Below are 25,447 nucleotides of genomic sequence, written 5' to 3'. Positions count from 1 at the left end.
TTCCCTGGGAAAGCCCAAGACCCTCCAGCCCAGAGCACTGGCCAGGAGGAGCCAAGCCCTGCATGTGCCAAACCCCTGCACAGCACTGGCATGGGGAAGCCTCTCCATCCCTCAGCTAAATCAGCTAAGCCCTGGAGTGGCGGCTGGGGCAGGGCTGCTCCATCCCCTAGGCTCCTTTCCCTGCTGAGCCACCTCTCTGGCCTGGTTTGCTGAAGCCCCGGCAGTCAGGTTCCCTGGGCCCTGGCCCAGAGTGTATCCTTAGAGCTTAACCCCTTCCTGCCCGTGCTGTAGCCGGGGGACAGGAGGCAGCTGGGTTTTGTTGGTGGCCAGCAGCAGCTTAGAGGTGTTAGTTGCCATTCAACGCTGTATGGGCAGGAAGGGACAAGCAGCTTCCAGCCACACCTGGGGCAGGGGGAGGAAGAGATGAGCTCTGCAAAGACATGGGCCAGGTCAGAGCTCCAAGGCAACCCCTTCCGCCCCTTCACCTCTGTCCTATCTGTTTCCTGCTTAGCCCAGATCTGATCCCTCCCCCTCCTGCGGTTGGAGCAGCTCCCGTCCCTTCCTTCCCACACAGTGCTGAAAGGCTGCTGGCCACATTCTGGTGTGAACCCTGGCAGAAATCTGGGGAGGGGGCGTGTGACCCTGTGTGTATTTCAGTTTTCTCTCTCATCATTCTCAGTTGAATCCTTCCAATAAGGAAATGGGGCCCTTGAATTTGGGAAGAATTCAGATCTGGATCCAAACTTTGTGGCTATCCCTATCTATCTCTATAGTGGGGTTGAACCAAACTATGGGTTCCAAACGCCACATCAGTGTCGGAAAGTTTAGTATCTGATCTGGATCCCGATTCGAACTCCTTTCCTGGGGCCATCTGTCTTCTCAGTAAGTGAGCTTATACAGGAGCAGGTGGCCAGGGGAGACTTTGTACTGCTTGACAGTCCGGGTGGCTTTGCCAGACCCGAAAAGTTGAGCTGTGGCTGGGGAAGTGCTTGTAGCTATGTGGTTATACGCTGAGGATTAGCCACAACTGATGAAGCCCTTTGAAGGCTCTGTAATTAGCACTGCAAGGCATCGCGTTTTGATGGACGAGTGGAGGCTTCGGGATCTAACCCTTCATGTTTGATTTTCGCCTGCAATGCGCCTGTCTCCTGCTCCGCCATTCTGTTGCCTGCAAGAATGCGGCTGCAGCCGGGGAGGCTCAGATCCCCCCCCCCCCCCACATGTTGTCTCGCCCCCGCTCAGGCTGCTGCGCTGTGCTCCTCTGCGGCTGTGCTCCGGGTGTGCTCGCAGCGCAGAGAAAGGGATTAAAGCGCCCACACAGAGGCGTGTGGAGATCACCATGTTGCTCCCTCTCACACCGCTGCAGCCGCATTCCCTCTCACACCGCAAAGCAGCACAACACACAGTGCGGAATGGGTGGAGGGGAGAGACCGGGGGAGAATTTTCCAGCTGACCCAGAGATTCCACTCCCAGACACCCACCCGTCTCCTGTTTCCTGCGGCTCTCTCCTGGTGGCAGAATGACATTCCCCCTCCTTTCTCCCCACCCACCAGAGACGAGAGGTCTCTGTGTTGCAGGCAGCCCGGACCTCAGCCATCGCTGTCTACTTGTTTTTGTTGCTCTCTGAGCGGGGCTGAAAGATTGCACTGTAAGGTTCTGGTTAGCGCTGGAACCAGATTTTCCTCCAAGTCCTCGAGTCCGCTTCAGAGCTCCAAGGCAACCCCTTCCGCCCCTTCACCTCTGTCCTATCTGTTTCCTGCTTAGCCGAGATCTGAAAAATCACTGTCAGTTCAGTGGCACTCCCTGATCCAACCAACACTTTAGTGTCTGTACCCTTGTCTCTTCAGTGTAGGTAGCCCTGTGTCTGTAATGTCGCATTAATACTAGTTCAGCCGGAATCTCCGGCTAACGGAGTACTCTGTGCCTAGCTCCGTTTTCCTTGATTTTGGGCAGCCCCAGTCAGTACTGAGTTACATGTTTAGCCTCTGAGCCTTCCCTTGGTGTCAAGTTACAGAAAAGCTACACCCTAGCAGTACCCCTATTTACATACAAATAACTCAAGTGCTTGCATTTATGTCGCCATTCAAGAGGCTTGCCAAAGAAGTTTTAATCCAATCAGAAGAAGCTTTAAAAGGATGTCTATAGACTGATTAAAAAGGATCTTAACCTCAAATAAGTTGTCATTATTTTTCACTTTGTTTCATATTTGCAAAGATTTTTTATTTGAGTTGAGAGGACAAAGATGCACATTTCTTAAAATACGTACGAAGAGATCAAGGTGTTAAGAAGATCTCAGTTGTGTGGAAAGTGAATATGACCCACAGGAATTAGTTTGCTTGTGCTGGTTTGGAGATTAACTCCTAATCACTTCTTAAAGACTAATAGGAATTCTTGGGAACATCAGGGAAAAAAATCTTATAGACCAGACTGGTGAAAATGGCTTTCCAAAACAGTAAGAGTTTTAAAGTTAAATTTAGTATTTAATGTTGTTTTTGTTTTTCAGAATTTCATGCTCTATGGTATATTACAAACATTTTAGCCTTTAAATTGTTACTTAAAATAATCTCTGTTGCTGCGTTGCAGTAGAAAGTTGATCTGTTTATTTTGTCGTTTGCAAAGCAGTAGCTGAAAGGGTATTTTTAGAATTGATTGGTAGTTTAAAAACAGAGCTCAGTCTGTGGTTTCCTGAGTTAAGTGAATGGAAAGTCTAAACGCTACTGAATGAAGAAATTGGAAAAATATAGCTGAGGTTTATGAATCAATCACCTTTGTGAATGCACCCTCTGAACTCTTTTCTCTTTTGTGCAACTTTTGTGTACTCAAAAATGTGTTCAACAAGAAAAGGGTTAGAGTTTGAATTTATAAATGTAATAAATTTAGCTACAGTGCTCTGTACTCTGTATTATAGAGGGGACAGTAAAGAAAATCCTAAAACCACAAGGGGCATATTTTAGACCTGCTCTGTCACTGCTGGAATGTAGTTTTCAGTATGATGTAATGGTGTTCAGATGTACTTAGTGAAAGCAAGTTAGTTTGTTAACCCTTTCTTACCGTACTGTGTTCTTCTTAAAGAGCAGCTTTTGTTACTTTCAGTTTTCCTTTTTGCTTTTTACAAATTTACTAGGTTTTTACTTCCCAATTAATATCTAAGCAGCTGTTAGTTCATATATACCTAGCATTGTTGAAATTAGCACAGTCATTGGGGTGAATTTTTAACTTCAGATTCATAGTAATTCAGTAATATTTTAGAGATATGTTTTGCTCTAATCTATGCTAGTATTAGTCATGATGTCACTCCCCCATCATATACAGTAATGAAAATTCTTGACAAATGATTTATTTTGTCTTAATAAAATGATCTTACTACTAGGAACCTCAGCATATATTAATATAAAAAGCATTGAGAAAAATCTTATACTAATTCAAGTTTGTAAAACGTTTGGGAGAAAATCAAAAGAAGAGGTGTGCCTGGCCTTCCATTCAGTGTCCAAACATGCTTCACTCTTCAATGTGAGTCTGCAAACAGATAATGACTAAAAACAGCTATTCAAGATTATAGAATGACCTGCCTTTCATTCAGCTTCATGTCTTTTTTTGTAAGGAAGGGGCAAAGACGTTAAATGGTGTTAAACCCATAGAGAGAGGCTTAGGTTGCAAGAACAATTGACTAACTTCATTCCTGGTATAACTCTTGAATCAGTGGAGTTATAGTATCAAGAACTTTGGCCCCTTATACTAACCACTTGTATATAATTTTTTTTCAAACCTATGCAGATGGTAGATCATTGATGTTCTGCTATGGAAAAAAACCTCTGGGGATGTGATGTGATTGATTACTTGTTGGAAAATAGTGGAAGGATATTATGAATTACTGAACACATGAACATTTATGTTACATGTAACTTCTGATTTCAGTTAGTTTTTATGTTGGCAGGTGAGGATGCAATGACAGGCGATACAGACAAATATCTTGGGCCACAGGATCTAAAAGAGTTGGGAGATGATTCCCTGCCTGCTGAAGGATACATGGGCTTTAGTCTAGGAGCCCGCTCTGCCAGGTACTGTATTAGATGTTTTTAATTTTTATACTTCATCAAAAGTACAATCTATTTCAAATCCAGTGCATTTTTTCACACGTTACCAAAATAAATTTTAAATAAAAAATGGTGGTTGCATGTTTCAGCAGTCTGATAATCCCTTATGTTTAAAGTATACATTCATTGCTGTTTGGTTTTGTATTGTTAATTCATATTGGCTTCATCATGTGGCAATGATACAGAAAATTAATTGTTCATTTTTTCTGGTATCCACTCATGCTCCAGAAATATAAAAAGTACTTCTTTGCAAACAGCTGGTAACTTACATAGAGCATCTGTGTAAAAGCTAATACAGACCATCTAGCAAAACCAAGTTTCTTTCAGTCATTAGCACATGTTTATATATTCCCTACTGTGCCTGCTTTATCAGATGAATGTAAACACCATAGACTAAAACCAGGGAAAATGAATGATATTCATTTGTCTATATCAATACATATGTTTCTTTAAAGGTGCAAATTAAGAATCAGATAGAAACATTCAATATAAAAATATTCCAAAAACAAATTAATTTTTTACATTTTTATTGTTAACCCAAATCCATTACCCTATTTCATTTGCTAGGGAATAAACATATTTCTTGTTAAGGAAAATAGGTCAGTATTTCAAAACATATATTACAGAACACTATTGATTTCTACTCTTGTGTTTCTAGCACAGATGTTTGGATTGTTGAAAATTTTTGCTAAAACTTATTGCATTGTACAATTGGCTTGAAACGAACAAAGCTGTACGCGCAGAGATTACTTCCACAGTTGTGGACTAGCAGGGTGTTTACTGATAGTTGAATTATTTTGAAGCTAATAATTAAACCTCACAAGCCAGAGCCCTGAGGACTTTTTCCTATAGTTTAATGATCTGTTGTAAAAAGTTATTTCATTGTCTAACAGTGAATGGCACCTCCCATAAGGTAAAGCTTGATGTTTATTTTTCACTCTTGTTTGTTGTGGCTGCATTAGATATCGAAGCATGCACTCACATGCTCTGTATTCTTTTGTTTTGCTTATAAGCCCCAGGTAATGTAATAAATGTTTATATTATAATACATCTAGAAGGGATCTTAAAGTACTCTTAAAAATAGCATATGTGTTAGAAGATAAGCAAAATTACTTTTAATGGAAAATCTAACAGTTTTATAGGGTTAAATAACATAGTTAATCTTAATTTTAAAATATAAGTTATACTATGGACAAAGCCCATCAATACGCTGTAGTTTCAGTATGTGGTAAATGTTTAAGTACATAGGTGAGGAATTTGGGGGTGAAGAGAATGCAGTAATGCACAAAATTCTGCTCAAAGATCTCCATGATAAATGTCAACTGTTACTCTGCTCTCCCCACCTGTGTAATTTCCATTCAGGTGAGTGGGAAAGCAGAATATCCAAGGTGAGATCTATCATCTATATCTAAGAATGGAATTTTACCTCTTTTTTTTTTTTCTTCACTTGAGAGAATTCTAAGGCTTTCATACTTCTGATTTTAACAGCATCATTATTCTTTGTTTCTGTGTAACTCATTTTTACATCTGCATATGTGTATGTTATGCTCAGAGGAGACAAATATATAATGTCTTTTCATGTAATTTATTACATTTAGCAAAAAGCCCACTGTGACTTTATCCTATTATTGATTCTGAGTGTAACATTAAGAAAAAAATACATTAAATATGTCATCCAGCCATAGCATTTTGCTTTTTCCAGTCTGATTCCTCGCTTTCTATTTCTCCTGTTTCTTTTCCCCTATAAATTTCTTTAAATAGTCCTAAAATCAGGTAAGAAGGCGTGACACTTTCATGACATTTCTCTGCTATTGCCATTGCTCATTTTCGTTTTACTCAGCATTGTGAAGTGGCATGCCTTTTTGTGTTTAATATTAGAAAATATTCTTTTTTTATGGTGACATAACAAATATGACATGATTTCGTTACACCCTTTATAATTTAAAAAGTTTAATTAATGTATGCTTATAATAATAAAGGTTCCAATTTTGATTCCATTAAAATTAGCAGGGTGCAGTATAATGAGAAATTTAATGAATATTTTGAGGAACTTAGAAAAGTTCTAGTAACAAGTACAAGGTGCATGTAATAAATTGTAGAGCTTTAAATTGAAAAAAAATTACTTGTTTAAAATCATATTCATCTTTCTAGATGCTGGTTTTTTGTTTGAATTTTTTTTAGTGACCTAGCAAGCATGTCTGAACTTGTAGCATGTTTTCTAACACATACTATATGTATCTTCCAGGGCTAAATATGCGTACACATTTATTTTCTTTAGTCACAGCATACTCAGATTTGTCATTCTTAATTTCCAAAGTGTTTAACATCCAAAAAAAACACAAAAACTAATATATTTCCTCACTCTTTAATTGTGAACAAGGAACCTTTTTTACAAATTACTATTTTTTTTATTAGTAGAAAAATGAATAAATAGGGTTTTCATAATAAAGTTAAAAGTAGCTCAGCCCCAAAAAGCTGAGACAAACTCTGAAAATTGAACCAGTTTAAGACCCTGATTCTGCAGTTTGATCAATGTGACAGAGCCGGCACATATGCAGAACCCCAGTGAGGTCAGGATCCACCCTCATGGAGTTAGTTGCAGGATCAGGGCCTAAAAGTGTTTTGGACATTTTTCAGAACTAGCATAAATATCTGAATATATTTTTCCATAGATTTAATCTCAATCCGAACAGAAAAGCAATAAGCAAGCATTCATTGGGACTATTGATTTTGAGTATGATAGAAAAGAAAATAACATTGTAAAAAGTTGAATATTCAATTTTTTGAATGTCTCATTTATTCTACTTCAGAGATTATGTATATTTTATCATCTTTTGCATTTCCCTGGAAGTTGCATGTATTAATTTTTTTTTGTTCATCCCATTGTCATCTACATGTTCTATGGTAAATTGTAAAATACAACAGCCTCCGCTCCTTCAGTTCGGATAGGTCCTACACTCTGAACAGAAGTTCCTATGCACGAGACAGCATGATGATTGAAGAATTGCTGGTACCATCAAAGGATCCGGTATGTGCTATGTACCACCTGGCTACTGTTTATGTTTTATCTATATAAGGCCACGTTCTTCAGTCTTTTCATAATGCTTACTGAGACCACTACCATGTCCATTAACCTGAATGGGGGAAGAAAGGGGTTGAAATAAGGACTGAAGGATTTGCTCGATTGTGGGCTTGATCTTGCAAGAAGCTGAGTACTCTGGTCCTGATCCAGCAAAGCATGTAAGCACATAATTAACGGTGAGCATGTGAGTAGCCCCACTGAAGTCAATGAAACTACTTGTGTAGTTAAGCATGCCCTTAAATGTTTTGTAGGGTTTGGGCCAAAGTACTCAGCAGCTTGCAGGATTAATCCCTACGTCCACATGTGTTACTGCAGCCTTTTTATGCAGTAATATAAACCATGTGCCATTTGTGAATTTGTGGGATGCCCTTGATTTCCCTCACATGCATCCAAAGGGAAGAATTTGGCCTTGTGGTTATGATGAAGCTATTTTCACTAACTTTTAACATAGTTTGAAAGTTTGTATAATGATTAATTTAACAAAAGTTGAATCTAGAGCTGCTTACAGTGTGGGAAAGAACTTTAAAAAGTTAATAGTGGTTATATCTAGATGGTGTTTGCTTTGTTTTATGAGTTCTCAGAATTTGCTAAACAGACTTTCAAAAAATTTAAAATCACATAGATTTGTTCAGAAGTTGAATAGAAATTTTCATGTCAGTTTTGGGGTAAAAGAATAGCATAGTTGTATTGTGAATTATCTTCATAATACTTGAGGTCTGATCCAGCAGATTTTTATTCATGCACTTAGGGTGAAATTGACCCCTGTTCAGAAGACCAGCACACACCACTTAAGTCCCACTTTTGATTGTTAAACAAGTATTAAAGGAGGTAGTTGTGCTCCATTAACCTACTGTGCATTACAAAGAAGAACTAGAAAATGAAGCATAACTTACCAGTAATTGTGTCTTAGATCTGTTGTGAAGAATATTGGGTAATTGTACTTTTGAGGCAAACTCTATTCTGCATATGCTGTCATAGACTCTACTTTCTCTGGGGGATCTCACACAGGACTTAGTTCTTGGATTAAACAGCAGCAAATCCGGAGCGCTCATTAATGCTGATACTGAGCAATACTGTAAAGCATTGATCTCCAACCTTTTATGCCCAAGATCACTTTTTGAATTTAAGGGCAACCCAGGATCTACCCCGCCCCTTCCCTGAGGCCCTGCCTCTTCCCCAAAGCCCTGCCCCACTCACTCCATTTGCCCCCTCCCCTCCAGTCTCTCACTCTCCCCTACCCTCACTCACTTTCACTGGGCCGGGGTAGGGAGTTGGGGTTTGGGAGGGGGTGTGGGCTCTGGGCTGGGGTCGAGGTTGTTCACAGTGTGGGAGGGGACTCTGGACTGAGCCTGGGGCAGAGGGTTGGGATGCAGGAGGGGGTGAGAGGTGCAAGTTCTGGGTGGGAGTTTGGGTGCAGAAGGAGGCTCCAGGCTGGGGCAGAGCATTGGGGTGCAGGAGGGGGTGCGGGCTCTGGGAGGGAGTTCAGGAGCAGGAGCTGGCTGCTTCCATGAGCGTCGTGGGGCTGGGGCAGGCAGGGAGCCTGCCTTAGTGGCAGCCCTGCTGCGCCACTGGAGATCGTGATCGACTGGGAGATCCTCTAGGATCGACCAGTTGATCACGATCAACTGGTTGGTGACCACCGCAGTAAAGGCTACTTTTCATGTTTAATCTTCATTTTTGTGATTTCAGTTTTGTAATAATGAATACAATTCACGCAAGTAGAATTTTGTGCCCTCTAAGACAGAGGCCAGGCTGAGGTCTTCCTGAAAATCTAATATGGAATGTTACTTTAATTTAAATTAAATTGCTCTTAGGACTTTTGTTATGACCAGGAAAGGATCCAGAGTGTGATTATTATTGTCAGTTTGGGAAGAATGTGAATCACTTTGATGATAACCAGATATTTGATTCCAACTGCACATCTATCTACTTCAATTACAACATAAAAAGAATGTCCATTCCAGGTTCTCTGCACCATTGACAGATGATTAAAAGCACGATCCTGTCATGATGAAAACAGCAGTAACAAACCAACATTTTTCTGTATAAAAAGTCATTCCAACAAAATCAGAATTTCCCATCATGGTTCCTGCAAAACTCTAGTCCTGAAATACAAATCCTCACCTCCACCTGACTCCCCTCAAACCTCACCCCTGCCTCAACATCTGCCAAAATCAAAGGGCTTAGGTCGACATATTTGGGCTATTTTGGCCACAGTGGAAGAAGGTTATTCTGAGGGTAAGGGGCCCACAAAAAGAACATCCTACTAGCAGTTGGCATATACCAGTGGAGTTCCAGCTGATCTTTGCTGCAGCAGAAAAAAAGTTTGGTGTCTCAGGTATACAAGCCACAAAGAGCTTTATAGGTCAAAACTTACACCTTAAACTCCACCTGGAAACCAACAGAAAGGCAGTGCAGAGTCTTTAATTTTTCGTGCTGTGTGCATATGCTGAGATACAGCACTTAGCAAAGAGCCACATTCTTCTGCAGCATCTTCCTGTTTGAGTGCATGTAAAGTGTAGTCCTATGCAGAGCTCATTACCATATTATAATTTTGCAGTGAAAATGGCATGAATTACCGCATCAAGGTCTGCACTTGACAGAGAGGGTCATGGCCTCTTGGATGGATGCAAATGGAGAAAAACCAGCATAGTCAGTTCTTCCTAAGATCATGTAGGAGCAGATGAAAATCAAGAGCCATCCCAGATATGGAAGTTTAAAAATCAGTCCATAGCAGGTGTGATTGTCAGCACCGAGTGGTTGTTTCTTGAGAGAAGTTTCTGAAGCCCTCTAAGACCTGTTGGACCTTCTTAATGGAGGCCTTGACAATCTCCACCAACATTGGGCCCAATACTTCCCTGTTAGTATGGGCTGGATGAATGCACTATAAGGTGGGTAGAAAGTTAGCTAGATTGTCGGGCTCAACGGGTAGTGATCAATGGCTCCATGTCTAGTTGGCAGCCGGTGTCAAGTGGAGTGCCCCAGGGGTCGGTCCTGGGGCCGGTTTTGTTCAATATCTTCATAAATGATCTGGAGGATGGTGTGGATTGCACTCTCAGCAAATTTGCAGATGATACTAAACTGGGAGGAGTGGTAGATACGCTGGAGGGCAGGGATAGGATACAGAGGGACCTAGACAAATTGGAGGATTGGGCCAAAAGAAATCTGATGAGGTTCAATAAGGATAAGTGCAGGGTCCCGCACTTAGGACGGAAGAACCCAATGCACAGCTACAGACTAGGGACCGAATGGTTAGGCAGCAGTTCTGCGGAAAAGGACCTAGGGGTGACAGTGGACGAGAAGCTGGATATGAGTCAGCAGCGTGCCCTTGTTACCAAGAAGGCCAATGGCATTTTGGGATGTATAAGTAGGGGCATAGCGAGCAGATCGAGGGACGTGATCGTCCCCCTCTATTCGACATTGGTGAGGCCTCATCTGGAGTACTGTGTCCAGTTTTGGGCCTCACACTACAAGAAGGATGTGGATAAATTGGAGAGAGTCCAGCGAAGGGCAACAAAAATGATTAGGGGTCTGGAACACATGAGTTATGAGGAGAGGCTGAGGGAACTGGGATTGTTTAGTCTGCGGAAGAGAAGAATGAGGGGGGATTTGATAGCTGCTTTCAACTACCTGAGAGGTAGTTCCAGAGAGGATGGTTCTAGACTATTCTCAGTGGTGGAAGAGGACAGGACAAGGAGTAATGGTCTCAAGTTGCAGTGGGGGAGGTTTAGGTTGGATATTAGGAAAAACTTTTTCACTAGGAGGGTGGTGAAACACTGGAATGCATTGCCTAGGGAGGTGGTGGAATCTCCTTCCTTAGAAGTTTTTAAGGTCAGGCTTGACAAAGCCCTGGCTGGGATGATTTAATTGGGGATGGGTCCTGCTTTTGAGCAGGGGGTTGGACTAGATGACCTCCTGAGGTCCCTTCCAACCCTGATATTCTATGATTCTATGATTCTAGTCTTCATCAATTACAAAAGACATGGGTCCAAAGCATCTTGTGCAACACCAGCCTAATACAAGGAGAGAGTTCAAGTCTCTCTTCCATCAGGGTCCTGCTGTGCTACCACAGATGTAGACAGGTCAGTCAGAATCTGAATGATTATCTCTTCAGAATTATTTACTTCACAATGGCAGGCACTCAAATCAGCCTCTGGAGAAGATAGCCTACATTAACCAGTCTATCCACTATGTAGGACTTCACAGGTGGTTGCTGAATCACTCCTGTTTGGGTAAGCTCTCCTGGGAGAAAGGATCATAGTTTGCTGCACCTCTCATATCACACAGCAAGGCCATGCAGTCATGCAACTAGCAGGATTACTGCCTTTAGGAGCAATCAGTGAAATTTTGGCAATGCACCCTTGAAACCCTGCGTCTGATAAGGCCACCCAATACAAGATGAAGAGAAGCAAAAATTCTGAATAGTGTTGGAGACAGCATTACCGCAAAACACAAGCGGTTATAGACACCAACATGTTTCCAGTGTAGTGGATCATGGAGCTCCTAGGGATGCTGTATGTACAGTTTGCCAGAATTGTGGGAAGCAAAGATTCTTAGAAAAGGACTCTACAGCCCAGGTGGGCAGGCAATCCAGACAGATTTTGCTCAATGGGAAGATGATGACTAGTGATGGTTAACAACATATGTAAGTACTGGAACCAGCACTATTTAAACTGCAGACAAGAAGCCTGTTAGCTCCTCCCTGTAGGATAACCTTGTGTGTCAATGGGGAGCTACTCAGGATTTAAACTGTTATGGGAGCAGTGCTTTGAACCATATTTCTTGGTCCACAGAAAGTTTCTGTGAGGTCACTTAATGAAACAGATATGGTACTAACATCTTCCCAGATAAGAGACTACGGCTAAGTGGACATTATGGTGTTAGTGCAGTTCCATGATGAGTGAGATGTACTCCCTTATTCCTGAGGCTAGAATCCTGGCATTTTGAGGAAGGGACTGCCTGGCAAGATGAAGATCTTTGTCTGAGTGTGGGGAATGGTAAAACATTTTTTATGGGTTGAAGGCATGTGGTGGTTCTTTGTATCAGAGAAGGGTCAACTGAAAAGGGTAAGAGCCAGATTTCAACTGCAAGAGGATACACAGCGCAAGTCTAGTACCAGCTGGGTAAATTGCAGACACTGCAGATGAAATAACATCCTCTGTATCGTTCACTATTTCGTGTCCGTGGTGCAGAGGGTTCTGTTTGCCTTTGTGGAAATTTCAAATTTTTGATGATCCACCAGAGTTTGATCAACAGATGCCTGCTGCCTAAGACCTGTGTGTCCAACTAACAGAAGGAACAGCATACCAATCTGATCCTCTCTCAAAGTTATCTGCAGGCAGTCCTGGCCACAGGATCTAGGATGCTGATGGTTGTAAATACTTCCAAGAGACCTGTTTTGAGTGAAACAGATTACCTACTGGAGGTGTCTGCAGTTTTTCAGAAAATAATGGACCAGACAGTAGAGATCCTTTCCCTGGAGTTTGTTATTTGGAGAATATGCTGATTACTGGACAAAGCAGTTGTGACAAAGCTCTGTCCTTGCCTCCGTGGGTCCCGCGTTTCCTGGCGGATTTCGCTAGCCTCAGAGGCTCACTGTGACCCTCCACATAACCCTTCTCTCTCTAGAAACAAGGGTCACAGCCTATTGAGCCATTTTCATCATAGGCCAGTGAGGGAGGTGAGGAGAAGCTATCCTTCCTTGCACAGTCTCTGGTGTCTCCCAGTCTCAGTGATTAATCAGGGAGCAAAGGGCAGGAGCCCGGACCCACCCTCTACTCCTGGCTCCAGCCCAGGGACCCTAATAGTAGCAGCTATGGTAGCTGACCTTTTAGAAACATGACATGTACAATTCCCTGGGCTACTTCCCCCACAGCAGCCCTCACTTCCTCAAGCTCCACTTCACCCTTACCTCAGGGCCTCCTTCCTTGTGCCTGATATGGTGTGTACTACTCAGTCTCTCCAACAGCACAACTTCCTCCCACAGCTCCTGACATGCACACTCACCTGACTAACTGGGAGGCTTTTAACTAGTTTCAGCCAGCCCCTGATTGGCTTCAGGTGTCCCAAGCAACCTAGCATTCTCCCTGCCTTCTGGAAAGTTCTTAATTGGTCCCAGGTGTCTTAATTGACCTGGAGCAGCTGCCATTTCACTTGTCCTAGTACCAGGGATTTGTTTAGCCTGGCGCTAATATATCTATCTCCCACTACTTTTCTATAGCCATCTGGCCTTGTCCCATCACACACTAGGAAACACTACATCTATTTGCAAGGAGTATTACAGCAGCTCTGATGGGCAGGCTTGCATCTCCATCCAGGGCAATGTGCTGTTTGGGGGGCAGATTTTATTTAGGGCATAGGGTAATGAGAAAAAAAGTGGCAGTGAGTGTAGCTCCCATCTTCACAAGTATGATGGAATTGTGGCATTTTCTCATCTGCTAGTTTACTATGGCAAATTTTTATGCTGTACCTATGTTCCAAGATGTATGCTGTAATGGAGGATAGAGCTCCATGACACTGTTTCCCTGAGTGCCTCCAAGTATTTAAGCTGACAATGGGAAAATTGCTAACTGCCCGTTTTTTGATGCATTTGTCATCAAATCTTGGCTTTCTCCCTAATTTTGGCCTGCTATGTTTCCAGTGGGAGTTGGTCAGTGATTTTTTCCCCATTGGGATGGGGCAGTAATTTCACACCAGTTCCCCCAAAACAGTGGAAAAAATCCTTGTTCCTGTTGCCTCCCACACATTACGTTAAATACACAAATGTTGGGCTATTTCAGTTTGCATAATTTTGAAATAATAATCTGTCAGATTGGGGTTAGCTACATTTTATTACCAGACCACAAACCTTTTGGGATTTACCTTAATTTAGCTTTTATACCTGTACAACCATATGATAAATCATTGTGATTTTTTTTTTAAAAGTCACATAAATCCAGGGTAATAGATATTGACGGGATTGGCATTTCCACATGAACTTGAGAGTCAAGGCATCCTGATGAAAATGTATCCTCTCCATGGAATATGGAAGAATTACCAGTGCCCTGTTGAAAAGGATTAGAGAAACTGCCTGCATTAAACGTTAATTTGTCATTCTTGAACCATGGCCTGGCTAACATATTGTAGGTATTCAACACTTGCCATACTTTAGCATGCTACATGCCCATAATTATTGTTGTCTGCTTACTTGAATCATTGCAAGTTGTCTGAAGTAAGTATCTTACAAAAAAAAAGAAGCCCTAATAAAAGAGCTAATTGAAAGAAGAGAAAATCAAAAACTATGTCTGTTGTACAGTTGGACAGATGGCAGAGGAAAGTTGTACCCTGAAGATTTTTAAACATGTTGTTATGGCATTGACTTTCTTGGAAACAAAGCCAAAATGCAAGAAACATTTAAAGAAAAAAACATTGAAAATGAGTAAAAGGAGGAATGCAGGTTCGAGCAAAAAACAAACACTTACTGGTTGTTTATCTTGTGACACCTTCTCAGCGGAGGACTTTCATACGTCTGTGCTTGTATTTGTTGGATTTATGACTAGAACTGATATTCCCATTTAAAAGGATTCATTTTAAAATTACCTTTAATGCCAATATATAAAGTAGGAACCAATGCATTATTCCCAATGCAGAAATGTTTTCCTTCTCAGCTTGGACTTGAGTAATTTGTGTTCAAAGCAGTTCATGAGATTTAGGTCTAAAAAACATAAGATAAAAGATCAGATTTGTGCAGTCAGAAAGTACTTGCTATCTTTATTCATGTTTTGGGTACAACCAGAACTATTTTATTTATGAGAAGCACTAAAATTTTGAGCAGAGTGATCTACCCAACCATTAGACAGGCTTTTCTTTTGGTACTGAGTGACAAGCACGTTGACTTAGATCAGGGATGGGCAAACTATGGCCCGGGGGCCGCGTCCAGCCCTTCAGACTTTTTAATCCGACCCTTGAGCTCCCGTTGTGGAGCAGGGTCCAGGGCTTTCCCCGCTCTGGTGCTCCAGCTGGGAAGTGGGGTCAGAGGCTTGCCCCGCTCCGTGCGGCTCCTGGAAGCAGTAGCATGTCCCACCTCCAGCTCCTACACATAGGGGCACCTAGGGGGCTCTGCATGCTGCCCCATCCCAAGCGCTGCCTCCAGAGCTTCCATTGTCCAGGAACCGTGGCCAACGGGAGCTGCAGGGGTGGCACCTGCAGACGGGGCAGCGCGCAGAGCTGCCTGGTCACGCCTCCGCATAGGAGCCGATGGAGGGACATGCCCCTGCTTCTGGGAGCTGCTTGAGGTAAGCGCCACCTGGAGCCTGCACCCCTAGCCCCCTCCTATGCCCCAACCCCCTGCCCCAGCCCTGATCCCCCTCCCACCCTTCTGCACCCCCAACCCCTCATCCCCACCCAGAGCCCACGTCCCAACCTCCTGCTCCAGCCCTGAGCCTCTTCCCACACCCTGAACTCCTCATTTTTGGCCCTACCCCAGAGCCCGCGCCTCCAGCCGGAATCCTCACCGTCTCCCACACCCCAACCCCCAATTTCATGAGCATTCATGGCCCACCATACAATTTCCATACCCGGATGTGGCCCTCAGGTCAAAAAGTTTGCCCACCCCTGACTTAGATTGATGTCTGACAGTGCTTCCTGCGTGTTTTAGTGGCATTCACATCATTTGCATTCCTCTCAGGAAATATGCCCATGCAGTATTTGATGATTTAAATGGTATAACTGGTTTTAAAAAAAAAGTTCAGCCGTGGTGCACTTCACCAACACAATGCGAAAGAATCTATAGAACCATGACAAGGCATTGTCCCCAAAATGCATCTATATGGGATGGTGAAAACTGAAATGAATTACTGCCCTGAAGAGAAAGTTCTTTTGAGTTCTACTTAATTCCTGCAAAAAGGACAATTTTTCTCTGTGATGCAGTAACACTTTAGGGGCCCAGCTGAAAGTCTGTCAGTGTTATTCTAGTTTGATTGACTTATCAATATTTGACAAGCTATGTAATTCAATTATGACTAAGGCTCTGTGTTTGTCACTGTTTCCGTGACTTCTGCAGCAGCTGGTGCAACTGCCCCGGGAGCCACCTGACAACTTAGGCAGCCCCTGGGCCAGTTGCACCAGCTGCTGCTGAGGCAGTCTCGCCCCACCGCCCAGTAGCAGGAGTTTGCGGGGGGGAGCTGGGGGTTGGGGTGCTGGACTCCCCGGAAGAGCGACAAGAACTCCCCTCCCTCAGCTCCTAGCGCCACTTGCTGCCTCTGCCCATAGGCACTACCCCCGCAGCTCCCATTGGCCGTGGTTCCCAGCCAATGGGAGTTACAGAACCAGGGCTTGGGGCAGAGTGGAGGCAGCATGTGGAATTCAGGAGCTGGGTAGGGAGCCTGCCCCAACCACGCCAAACCTCCCCCCCAGTGCCCCCGGACTGCCCCCCCCTCCAAGCACCTGTGGCACCCTCTCGGCCATCCTCCTCCCCCCCCCCCACCCCCAGCACTTGCAGCGCCCGCCCCCAAGCACCAAAGCATCTGCGCTCTCCCCCAAACACCCACAGTGCCCCCCCGGGACGTCCCCCCCCGAGCATGATCTCTGCCCCCCCCTCCCCAGTTTTAGTCAGAGGTACATAGTAAAAGTCATGGACAGGTCAGGGGCCATGAATTTTTGTTTACTGCCCATGACCTGTCCATGACTTTTATTAAAAATAGCTGTGACTAAAACGTAGCCTTAATTATGACTGTAGGGGGCCAATACTATGCAGAGTTAAACAATGTTTAAGTGCGTGGCTAGGGGAAACAGCCTTTCATAAAAAATTCCCAGGATAACTCAATCGATACAGAAAGCAAATACTCCATCCCACCGTAGGTTGGCACACTGAAGGCCTGATCCTGCAGTTCTAACGCAAGCTAAACATCCAGTTAAGTCAATAGGAGCTTTGCCCAAGTAAGGATTACAAGCAGAGGCGTCCCTTGGGTACGGCAAATCGGGGTGACTGCTCCAGGCCCAGTGCTTTGGGGGGCTCCGCGCTTCGATAACATTGTGAGGAGGCAGGTGGGAAGGTGAGGCGGGTGAGCGGGCTGAGGAGGTGAACGGGGAGGCAAGTGGCAGGTTGGTGGGGGGGGGAGCCCCCCTACCAGAACCTCCCCCTCCCCCAGCACCTCCTACCCGCCGGCAGCCCCTCTGATCAGCACCTTCCACTCCCTCCCAGTGCCTACTGTCTGCTGTGGATCACATGTTTTGTGGCATTGGGAGGTGCTGGTTGTGAAGGGAGCTTTGGGGAGAGGGCAGAACTGGGCGGGGAAGAGGCAGGGATGGGAAGAGGCAGGATGGGGGTGGGGCCTTGGGAGAAGGGGTGGAGTGGGGGTGGGGCCTTGGCAGAGCCAGGGGGAGCATACCCCAGCAGATTAGGGTACGCCTATGTTCCTGGGCCTGCCATACCCAACCCCTTGGGTTGGCCCAGATTACAAGACTTAACCCTGGGTGGATTTCCCAGGAATTTTCTGCACAAGCAAGCAGTTTTCCATAGCTTTTTCTTGACCTTGCATGTAAACACAGATTGGACAAAAGTGTGCGAGAGAGAGCTGTAATTAGGGATGGAGCAAAAGCAGGAAAAAGGAAACTTAGAGAGCTGTGGGAACCTGCTTTGAGAATTCTATGTTCCAAGGTCAGTAATTTGCTGCTGCTAGAGCAGAGAAATGTCAGCAGGAGTATGTGCAGAGGAAGTAATTCTAACTGTAAAAATTGAGTTGAGATGTGCTGGGCAGAAATGTTTGACTTTTTCATGCTGATTTTAAATATCTGTTTGTTTATCTTTTTGAAGCACCTGACATTTCCAAGGGAATTTGATTCTGATTCTCTCAGACATTATAGCTGGGCTGCAGACACCTTGGACAATGTTAACCTTGTCTCAAGTCCCATCCATTCTGGGTAGGTCATTTAACAGATTTCCTTTGTCATTAAGTGTGAAACTGTACTGTTATGTCGACATTATAACCTACTGAAATTGCTGGTAATAGTTCCAATCCTCCTCCAGTTAAAGCCAATGGCAAAACTCTCATTGACTTCAATGAGAACAGGGTCAGGGCAAAAATAAATCGAGAATTACATAGAAAGAAAAACTTGTATTTCAGCCTTCCACAAGGTTTCATCTGAGATGTGGGCATGAATTTGTGAGACGGGCAGGGATTTAATCAAAGGTCTCTCAATAGTGTTAATAGGAGTTGTGAGCTCAAGTCCTGCATCTCATCATGAAAATTTTCCTCCATGCTTAATTTCTTAGGTGCAAGGAAAAGCTGAAATCCCACAGAGAACTTCCTGTAATAAACTTGTTTTGCTTTTTCTGTTGCTTACGCTTTGCTTTTATATGTCTTAGGATGATTTTAGTTATGTTGTATTACATTATTCTAAATATGAAATTAGAGAAACGATGTTATGCTGCACTTGCTGTTCACTTTTCCATAAAAAAATGAGAGCTCGTAATTTAATCTTTTGTTTTATTTGCACCAAACCTTCCCTTTTCCCACCCCCTACAAAAAATTCTTTTGATGTTAATTACACGATTCACTTACCAATAAAGCATCACTATTAGTACAGTGTTACTTAATGGTACCACAAGTAATTGAGATATGGGTGATATTTGAAATGCATATTGTAGAATTTTCCAGTTAAAAAGTATAAATAACCAAAAGGAATTCTGTATCACACATAAGATTACCTAATAACAATATTTGTAGTAAAATTTTCAACAAGAACAGGAGACAAAATCCTGTATTCCTTTTCACTGATTTCTGCCCGCTCCCTCCTCACACACATACATTTTTGACTAGCTTCACTTATAATGTAAAGGGTGATTTAAACCAACAAGCTCCAACAGATTCAGAGTTAAGGATAAGGTCCCAGTTCAGCCAAGCACTTAAGCATGTACCTAAGCAGAGTACAAATATAAAAGATGAGGACTAACAGGTAGAATTATAGGTCCCAATCCAGCAAAGTACCTGAGCATGTGCTTAACGTTGAAGTCAGAGCTTCAAGGAGATTCAGATCTAAGACTAAAAATTTACCCATTAGTCTTGTTATTTTAGCTGAAATTGCCCTCCTGCAGAGGCCCTAACAATCATGGACAATTTTCATGGGCTTGACCCTGCATTCTTTGCATATCTAAAATTCCCAGCCATGTCTTAGAGTGTCCCTCTACAACTCTATCTGCAGAGTACTTGCCAACTTTGTGCTCCCAGATTAGGGAGAGCAAGGCACGATCATCTCCCACTTGGCTATCCCTTTCCCTCACATACACAAACTCAGAAGAAATGATCTAAAATTTGTCCCATGTTCTTAGTTCACCAAAAAGAAAGGGGGGGGGGAGATTTTGGTGTGCAAGGAATGGAAGATCTAGCTCCAAATCACTGAACATTTGCAAAGGAGGGAATTATGGCATTAATTTAGAATCTTCTGGTTTTTCTCATTTTAAGCCAAGGGGTTTTTTTTCATGTTGTTCTTTGAGTTTAGGTAAGTCTTTCTACCAGTGTGTGCTTTGCATCTTTCCCTTAATAATCATTACACTGCTCAGAAATCTGCCAAGAAACCTGCAACCTATAGATGGGTAAAGCACAAATTTGGTGGAGTAAACAACATATGATTTTATGACTTAAATTTTTCAGGTGTAACCCTGTATACCCACTTCTCCCCATGTCTGCATGTTGCATCTTTTGAACCCTTGGTTTCCTTGGCTCAGTGAAAGAATTAGTACACCAACATTGACGTTATTATAATAAGAAACACAGAAGACCTGGATCCTAGGCTGTAAATGTACCATACGTTAGATTAAGCACAGTGCATTCCCGTATCTATAAACTTTTAAAAATTCAATTTGAAGAGAAATTTAATGAATGGCTTACAGGAGTTACATCTTTTTCAAATGCTTAGCTATATATATCTTCATATACTGTACTTTGGAAAACAACTGCTGTATGCAAGCACAATAGTTGATTTTCCAAGATACACAGTGAAGCATGCTTGTGGGTATAACACAAATTGAAAGAACCCATTAAATTCTGTGTTGATCTATGGTAGGCACAAAAGCATATGGCGTCTTTTCAGTTCTCCAAGCACTCATGCAACTCCCAGGAATGCTAATAGAAGTTATAGGCCAATACTGAGAGGAGACATGACCCTTAAATTAATGGGAAATATTTTTTTCAGTGTACAGCGTATTGTGTATTACAAAACATGATATATATAAAATGGAAGCGAAATCATTTTTAAAGTTGGCCCTCAAATGCATTGCTTTCATTATTTTTCTGATGGTTACTTTTCTTTGGCTAATTATTGACATTTTCTGTTGCTTGCTTCTAATTATCTTAAATTAATTTTTCCCATTTGCTTTCTAAATTATTTTGCAGCTATTCCTCTCCACTTCCCCAGTATGATTCAAGGTGATAACTATGTCCTTTCTGTGAATCCTCATTTTGTTTTATTTATGTCAACTCTCTGTCCACAGTCAAAGTGTGCGTAGATGTTTGTAGTGCATCCTCTTATATCCTCTGTCTTTTGTTTATTTTAAAGTAGAAATGTTCACTCTTTAGCTTTTAGCTTTGAATTTTAGAGATCATAATTTAGCTGACCTTATGAGACAGGCCTTAAATTAGGTAAACATCAGTTACTAATCCTTTCAATAGAAACAGTGCATGAAGCTTTATTTGAAAATATTATTCACAAGAATTACGTTTTTAAAAGGGAAAATCACCACTTTGAAAACTGAATGAATAAAATGTTATTGTCAATAAATACATTTTCCATATAGCCGGCAATGTGAAAATATTGGTCTGTTAAGGCTTAGTACTGTATTTGGTAACTGCTTATAGCGTGTGCTCTTTTTGATCCTGCTTGGGTTTGCCACTAATGCACTGTTCAAGTGTAGCATATCAGTCAGGTGAATAACATTGCCTTAATCTTTCCTTTCATATGGGATTGTTTGATTATATGAATATCTTTTGTTATATTAATTAAGAATTGGATTAAAATATACAAGTATCTGCATACATGATGGACAGTTTTCCTATCTGTGGTGCAACACACTAGTGTAGGAATAACCTGTATGAGATGTGAAGCAACCATGCTAGGGACCACCCTTGCCAAAACTCAGAGGCAAATTCCCTTGGAACTCCAGCCCTGTAGCAGTATGCCCTTCAGCAACTCCCTCAGCGCCGTATTCACAAACAGTACCTCTCTCAGGTTATGGGTGAACAGCGACAACAGTTCTGTTCCACTTGGCTGCCTCTTCTCTCTGTGTACACATATTTAATCTGAATTAGCCTCATACTTTTAGGTGGAAAAAATCAGGGAAACCTAAAAAGGCAAACAAAGCAAAACCGTAAAAGAGGCCACTTAATATTTCCCTCTCTGTGACCAAGGTCTGTGTGCCCTTGCTTAATATTTTACTTTGTTTTGTAAATTTTAATGGCAATACTCCCTGAAACCTTTTCACAGCTTGTCAGCAGCTGGCTTACTGCCCATTAGATTTGAAGATCATGCCATAGACATTTCCCTGAGTGTGCTCTGTGGAATCCTACTGATATCAGTGTTGGCCATCTGCCAGATAGAGCAATCTTAGGAAGCAAGAGCAACATAAACATGTAGGGCAGGAAATGGGATATTTAAGATAAATCACAGTTGGAAAACATAAGTGAACTATGGAAGGTGATAAGCAAAGCTTCTAGCATCTTCAGAGCTTGTTGGTTAGAGCCTTATGTTAGCATACATAGTATTCTACTATTGACTTCAACCTCACAAAGTCAAATAAGTTTAAAGCCAATAGATGAAGAATTAACTCACTGACCCAAAGGTCTAATTTCATTGTAATTTTTCATTAGTTAGTTGATACTGTCAAAAACAGTAGGTAAAGAAAAAAAAGATAAAATAGTATTGTAGAGAGAAAATATAGGAACTAAAAATAAAACACGTTTGTTATAACTATATATTGGAATCACAAATAGGAACTGATTAATAGGTGGATCCATTGAAATGTACTTTAGTGCATTTAAGTATGCAGATTTTGATATAAAAAGAGTTTTTCACCCAAATCATTATAAAGGTGGAAAATGAATTTAAGTTGTCAGTATTAAGGATTATCATCAGATGTTTTATTATCAGATATTTTAAACTTCTGAAGTACTTTTATTGACATACAGATCTAAAACTTATAGAAAATGTTTGATTAGCTATTTTATGAGGACTTTTCACTCTCAGATGTATTTATCTCCCATTCCATGTAAACAAAAGTTGACTGCTTTTACAGTATGTAGGGATGAGCCCACTTGCAAAGTTCTGATCCAGACCTCAAGTCCCACAGAGTTATGGGGTTCTGATCTGATATGGAGGGTTGAGTCTATATCTACTTATATGAAGAGCATGTAAAATAAGGTGAATCAGTATTCCACACTTTGCTACTGTATTAAAGGCCTCAAACCTCATGAAACAGTAAGTAAAATGGTAGTGTGAACCTATGGAAAGTTCATCACCTTCCCATCCTATGTAATCCTTTTTTCTTCAGCTTGAAAAAAAACAAGGTAATTGATTTACCTATAACACAACATGACCATTTTGTTTTTCTACTCCACATATTTGCTGTTTCCTTGCCTGTCAATTTATGTCCTATAAATCAAGAAATACAAGGGCCTGTTTGTTCACCAATTTTGTGCAGACTTCTCCCACTGAAATCACTAAGAATTCTGAGTATGGAGAATTTTCAGGATTGGGCTGTACAGTTTAGCTCTTACTTTTGATATTTTGTCTGTAATCAAAAGGAAATATCAGTATCATACAGAAGCTATCATCTGTAGTTCCCAGTGCTCTGTGTGACCTTTCCCAGTGAACAACAGTCTCCATGGCTTCAAGAGGCTCTTGCCCTTCTATGGATTAAATTTATAGCTCTTGTTCTCACTAGAAGAAAGCTAAATTGCCAGAACTACAAAGCTGAATGGATTCATCTGTTAATTATTTTAAGGTTTAATCCTTAAGTGCAGGAAGTATTAGCCACAGCATGGAGAAAGCTGGAATCATGGAATTAAATTAACAGCTACTTCAGGGTTTGTACATCACACATAAGGAAACAAACAAAACGTTATTTGTATGGAGACTTAATTTATAAACCATGCACCAGACATGTAGATCCGCTACTGCAAGTTCTGTTTAAAGATAGCGTGGTAATCAAGAAATTGCATTGCATTATATTTGGAGGGGTGGGATGGTATTGCAGAGCCACTGAAGGGATTTGGGCTCCCAATTTCTGTGAATTTCTAATTGAACTTAGATAGCCAATAATAATTATTAAATATAAAATATGCAGATATAGGGTGCTTTATAAATAAAATAATAGTTGGAGTCCTGAACAACAATAACAAAAACAAAATCGCTTAGCTGACTTTGAAAAACCTATTCACGGAACTAAGTAGGAGGTCAGGGTCTGCTGTCTGCTCTGGGACTAGCATCTACTTCTTGTGTTTTTGTCATTTGTGTCAAGAGCATTTAGAGATTTAGGATTAATAAATTTAATATCTTATAAAATGAAATAAATAATACATTTAGATTTTGTGTTTAATGTTAAAATAAATTATATTTTAATATCTCCCATTTTTAGAAAGTTTTAAAGTTTTTTTACATTGCAGTTTCTGATATACAGAACTGATTTCCTTTTAATTATTTACAAAGCTACAGAAACCTGGAAAAAACACACGAGAGACAAGGTTTTAGAGAGACAAAACACAATATTCCCTGTAGCCTAACCTGTTTACAACAGACATCCATGTCAATATGAAGAGTGGTGGAATAATTTATTTTAGAGTGGTAGAAATGTACAGAAAATTGTATGCTTGATGTTCTGATTCATACATATTCACCAGAACCATTTAATAACCTTGTTCATCACACCCACAGGGTCAGTGTTCAGATGGCAAAGTAGGAAAGTGTGCTTTCAAATGGGTTTATCCAAAGGCTTTTGAAAGACTGAGATCCAAATATAAAAACATGGATTTCTGTTGTCCTTAGCCTGTACTGATTGGTTGTCTTGTGCATGTGGGACATTGCTATTTTGAATTATAGAGTTTCGCAGAACATTTAGTAATAAAGAACCATTTTAATGAACTAATAATACACTAATAATTTACGTAACTGTATACATACTCTCTTTAACCCTGGGTTTTTTCCCCCTAAATATTCAGTAGTACTTGAATCTTCCCATCGTTATGCTACTAGACCATTAGAAATGTGTGAGTTTGTTGATTATTGTTTAAATTTATAATTAAATTTAAAGAATCCTGCTAACAGTTATGGCATAGGGGGCATTTGTTTCTTAACTATCATGTTAGCTGATGCTTTCATCATAATATTTTATTTTATTAGACTCTTCCTGATTTACATGAAGTTTTCCTTGTTTGATTTCTGACCATTTTAATGACATGTTCTCCCTTTCTCTACAGTTTTCTGGTTAGTTTTATGGTTGATGCACGTGGGGGCTCAATGCGGGGTAGTCGCCATCATGGAATGAGAATTATTATTCCACCACGCAAATGTACAGCACCCACCCGCATCACCTGCCGTTTGGTAAAGAGGCATAAACTGGCCAGCCCACCACCAATGGTTGAAGGAGAAGGATTAGCCAGTAGACTGGTAGAAATGGGGCCTGCAGGTGCACAGTTTTTAGGGTGAGTTGTTTTATGAATCTCACTGTTAACATTCATATTGCATCTTTCATTTCCTTCATCTTGTGGATGTAAGTAGTTAAATATTGAAACTACTTAATTTGAACAGTTACGGTAGGCCTCTGTACAGTAAACAGACTCAATTCTGACATTCTTACCCAGGAAAAAAATCTCTGATTTAACGGGAGTTTTGCCTGTTTAAAAACTACAGGTTGTGCCAAAAGTAAATAAAGCTATGAAAAAGCCAAATTCTGCACTCAACCATTCATGCCTAACTCCCTCTGAAGTCAGTCAGAGTCACGTATATGTATCCAAGGACAGAATTTAGCTCTCGTTCTGTGTGATGAGTAGAATACCAGGTAAATATGACTTTCATAAGGGAAGTTTCACCATAATTATGTACCATTTTCCAAATGTAGAGCAGTATTCTCTACTTAGCGTGTGTGCATATCACCCTCCAACATTAATGGGAGATGCACACCTACCTCCAGTGGGGAAAGGACCACTGTGCATGATTCCAGATAACTTCATATAGAGCATCATTTAATGCAAATGCTAGTAACTGACATTTTTCAAAGCTAAAATTAGGAGAAACAATCCACTAT

General features: G+C 41.5%; 1 protein-coding gene across 2 annotated transcripts in view; it reads left to right on the top strand.

The window, feature by feature from the left end:
* ANK3 (ankyrin 3) overlaps nt 1-25,447 on the top strand; it is a 290,556-nt gene that overhangs the window by 203,609 nt on the left and 61,500 nt on the right. For both annotated transcript variants that reach the window (XM_077823435.1, XM_077823434.1), the window contains exons 24-27: nt 3,935-4,058; nt 7,020-7,122; nt 17,969-18,075; nt 24,621-24,845. In XM_077823435.1, coding sequence (XP_077679561.1) covers nt 3,935-4,058; nt 7,020-7,122; nt 17,969-18,075; nt 24,621-24,845 — 559 coding nt within the window. The remainder of the gene's footprint in view (nt 1-3,934; nt 4,059-7,019; nt 7,123-17,968; nt 18,076-24,620; nt 24,846-25,447) is intronic.

Source organism: Eretmochelys imbricata, chromosome 7, assembly GCF_965152235.1.
Source record: "Eretmochelys imbricata isolate rEreImb1 chromosome 7, rEreImb1.hap1, whole genome shotgun sequence".
Classification (NCBI taxonomy): domain Eukaryota; kingdom Metazoa; phylum Chordata; order Testudines; family Cheloniidae; genus Eretmochelys; species Eretmochelys imbricata.
Note: the sequence above shows the minus strand (reverse complement) of the source record. Positions and strands in the feature narration are given on the sequence as shown.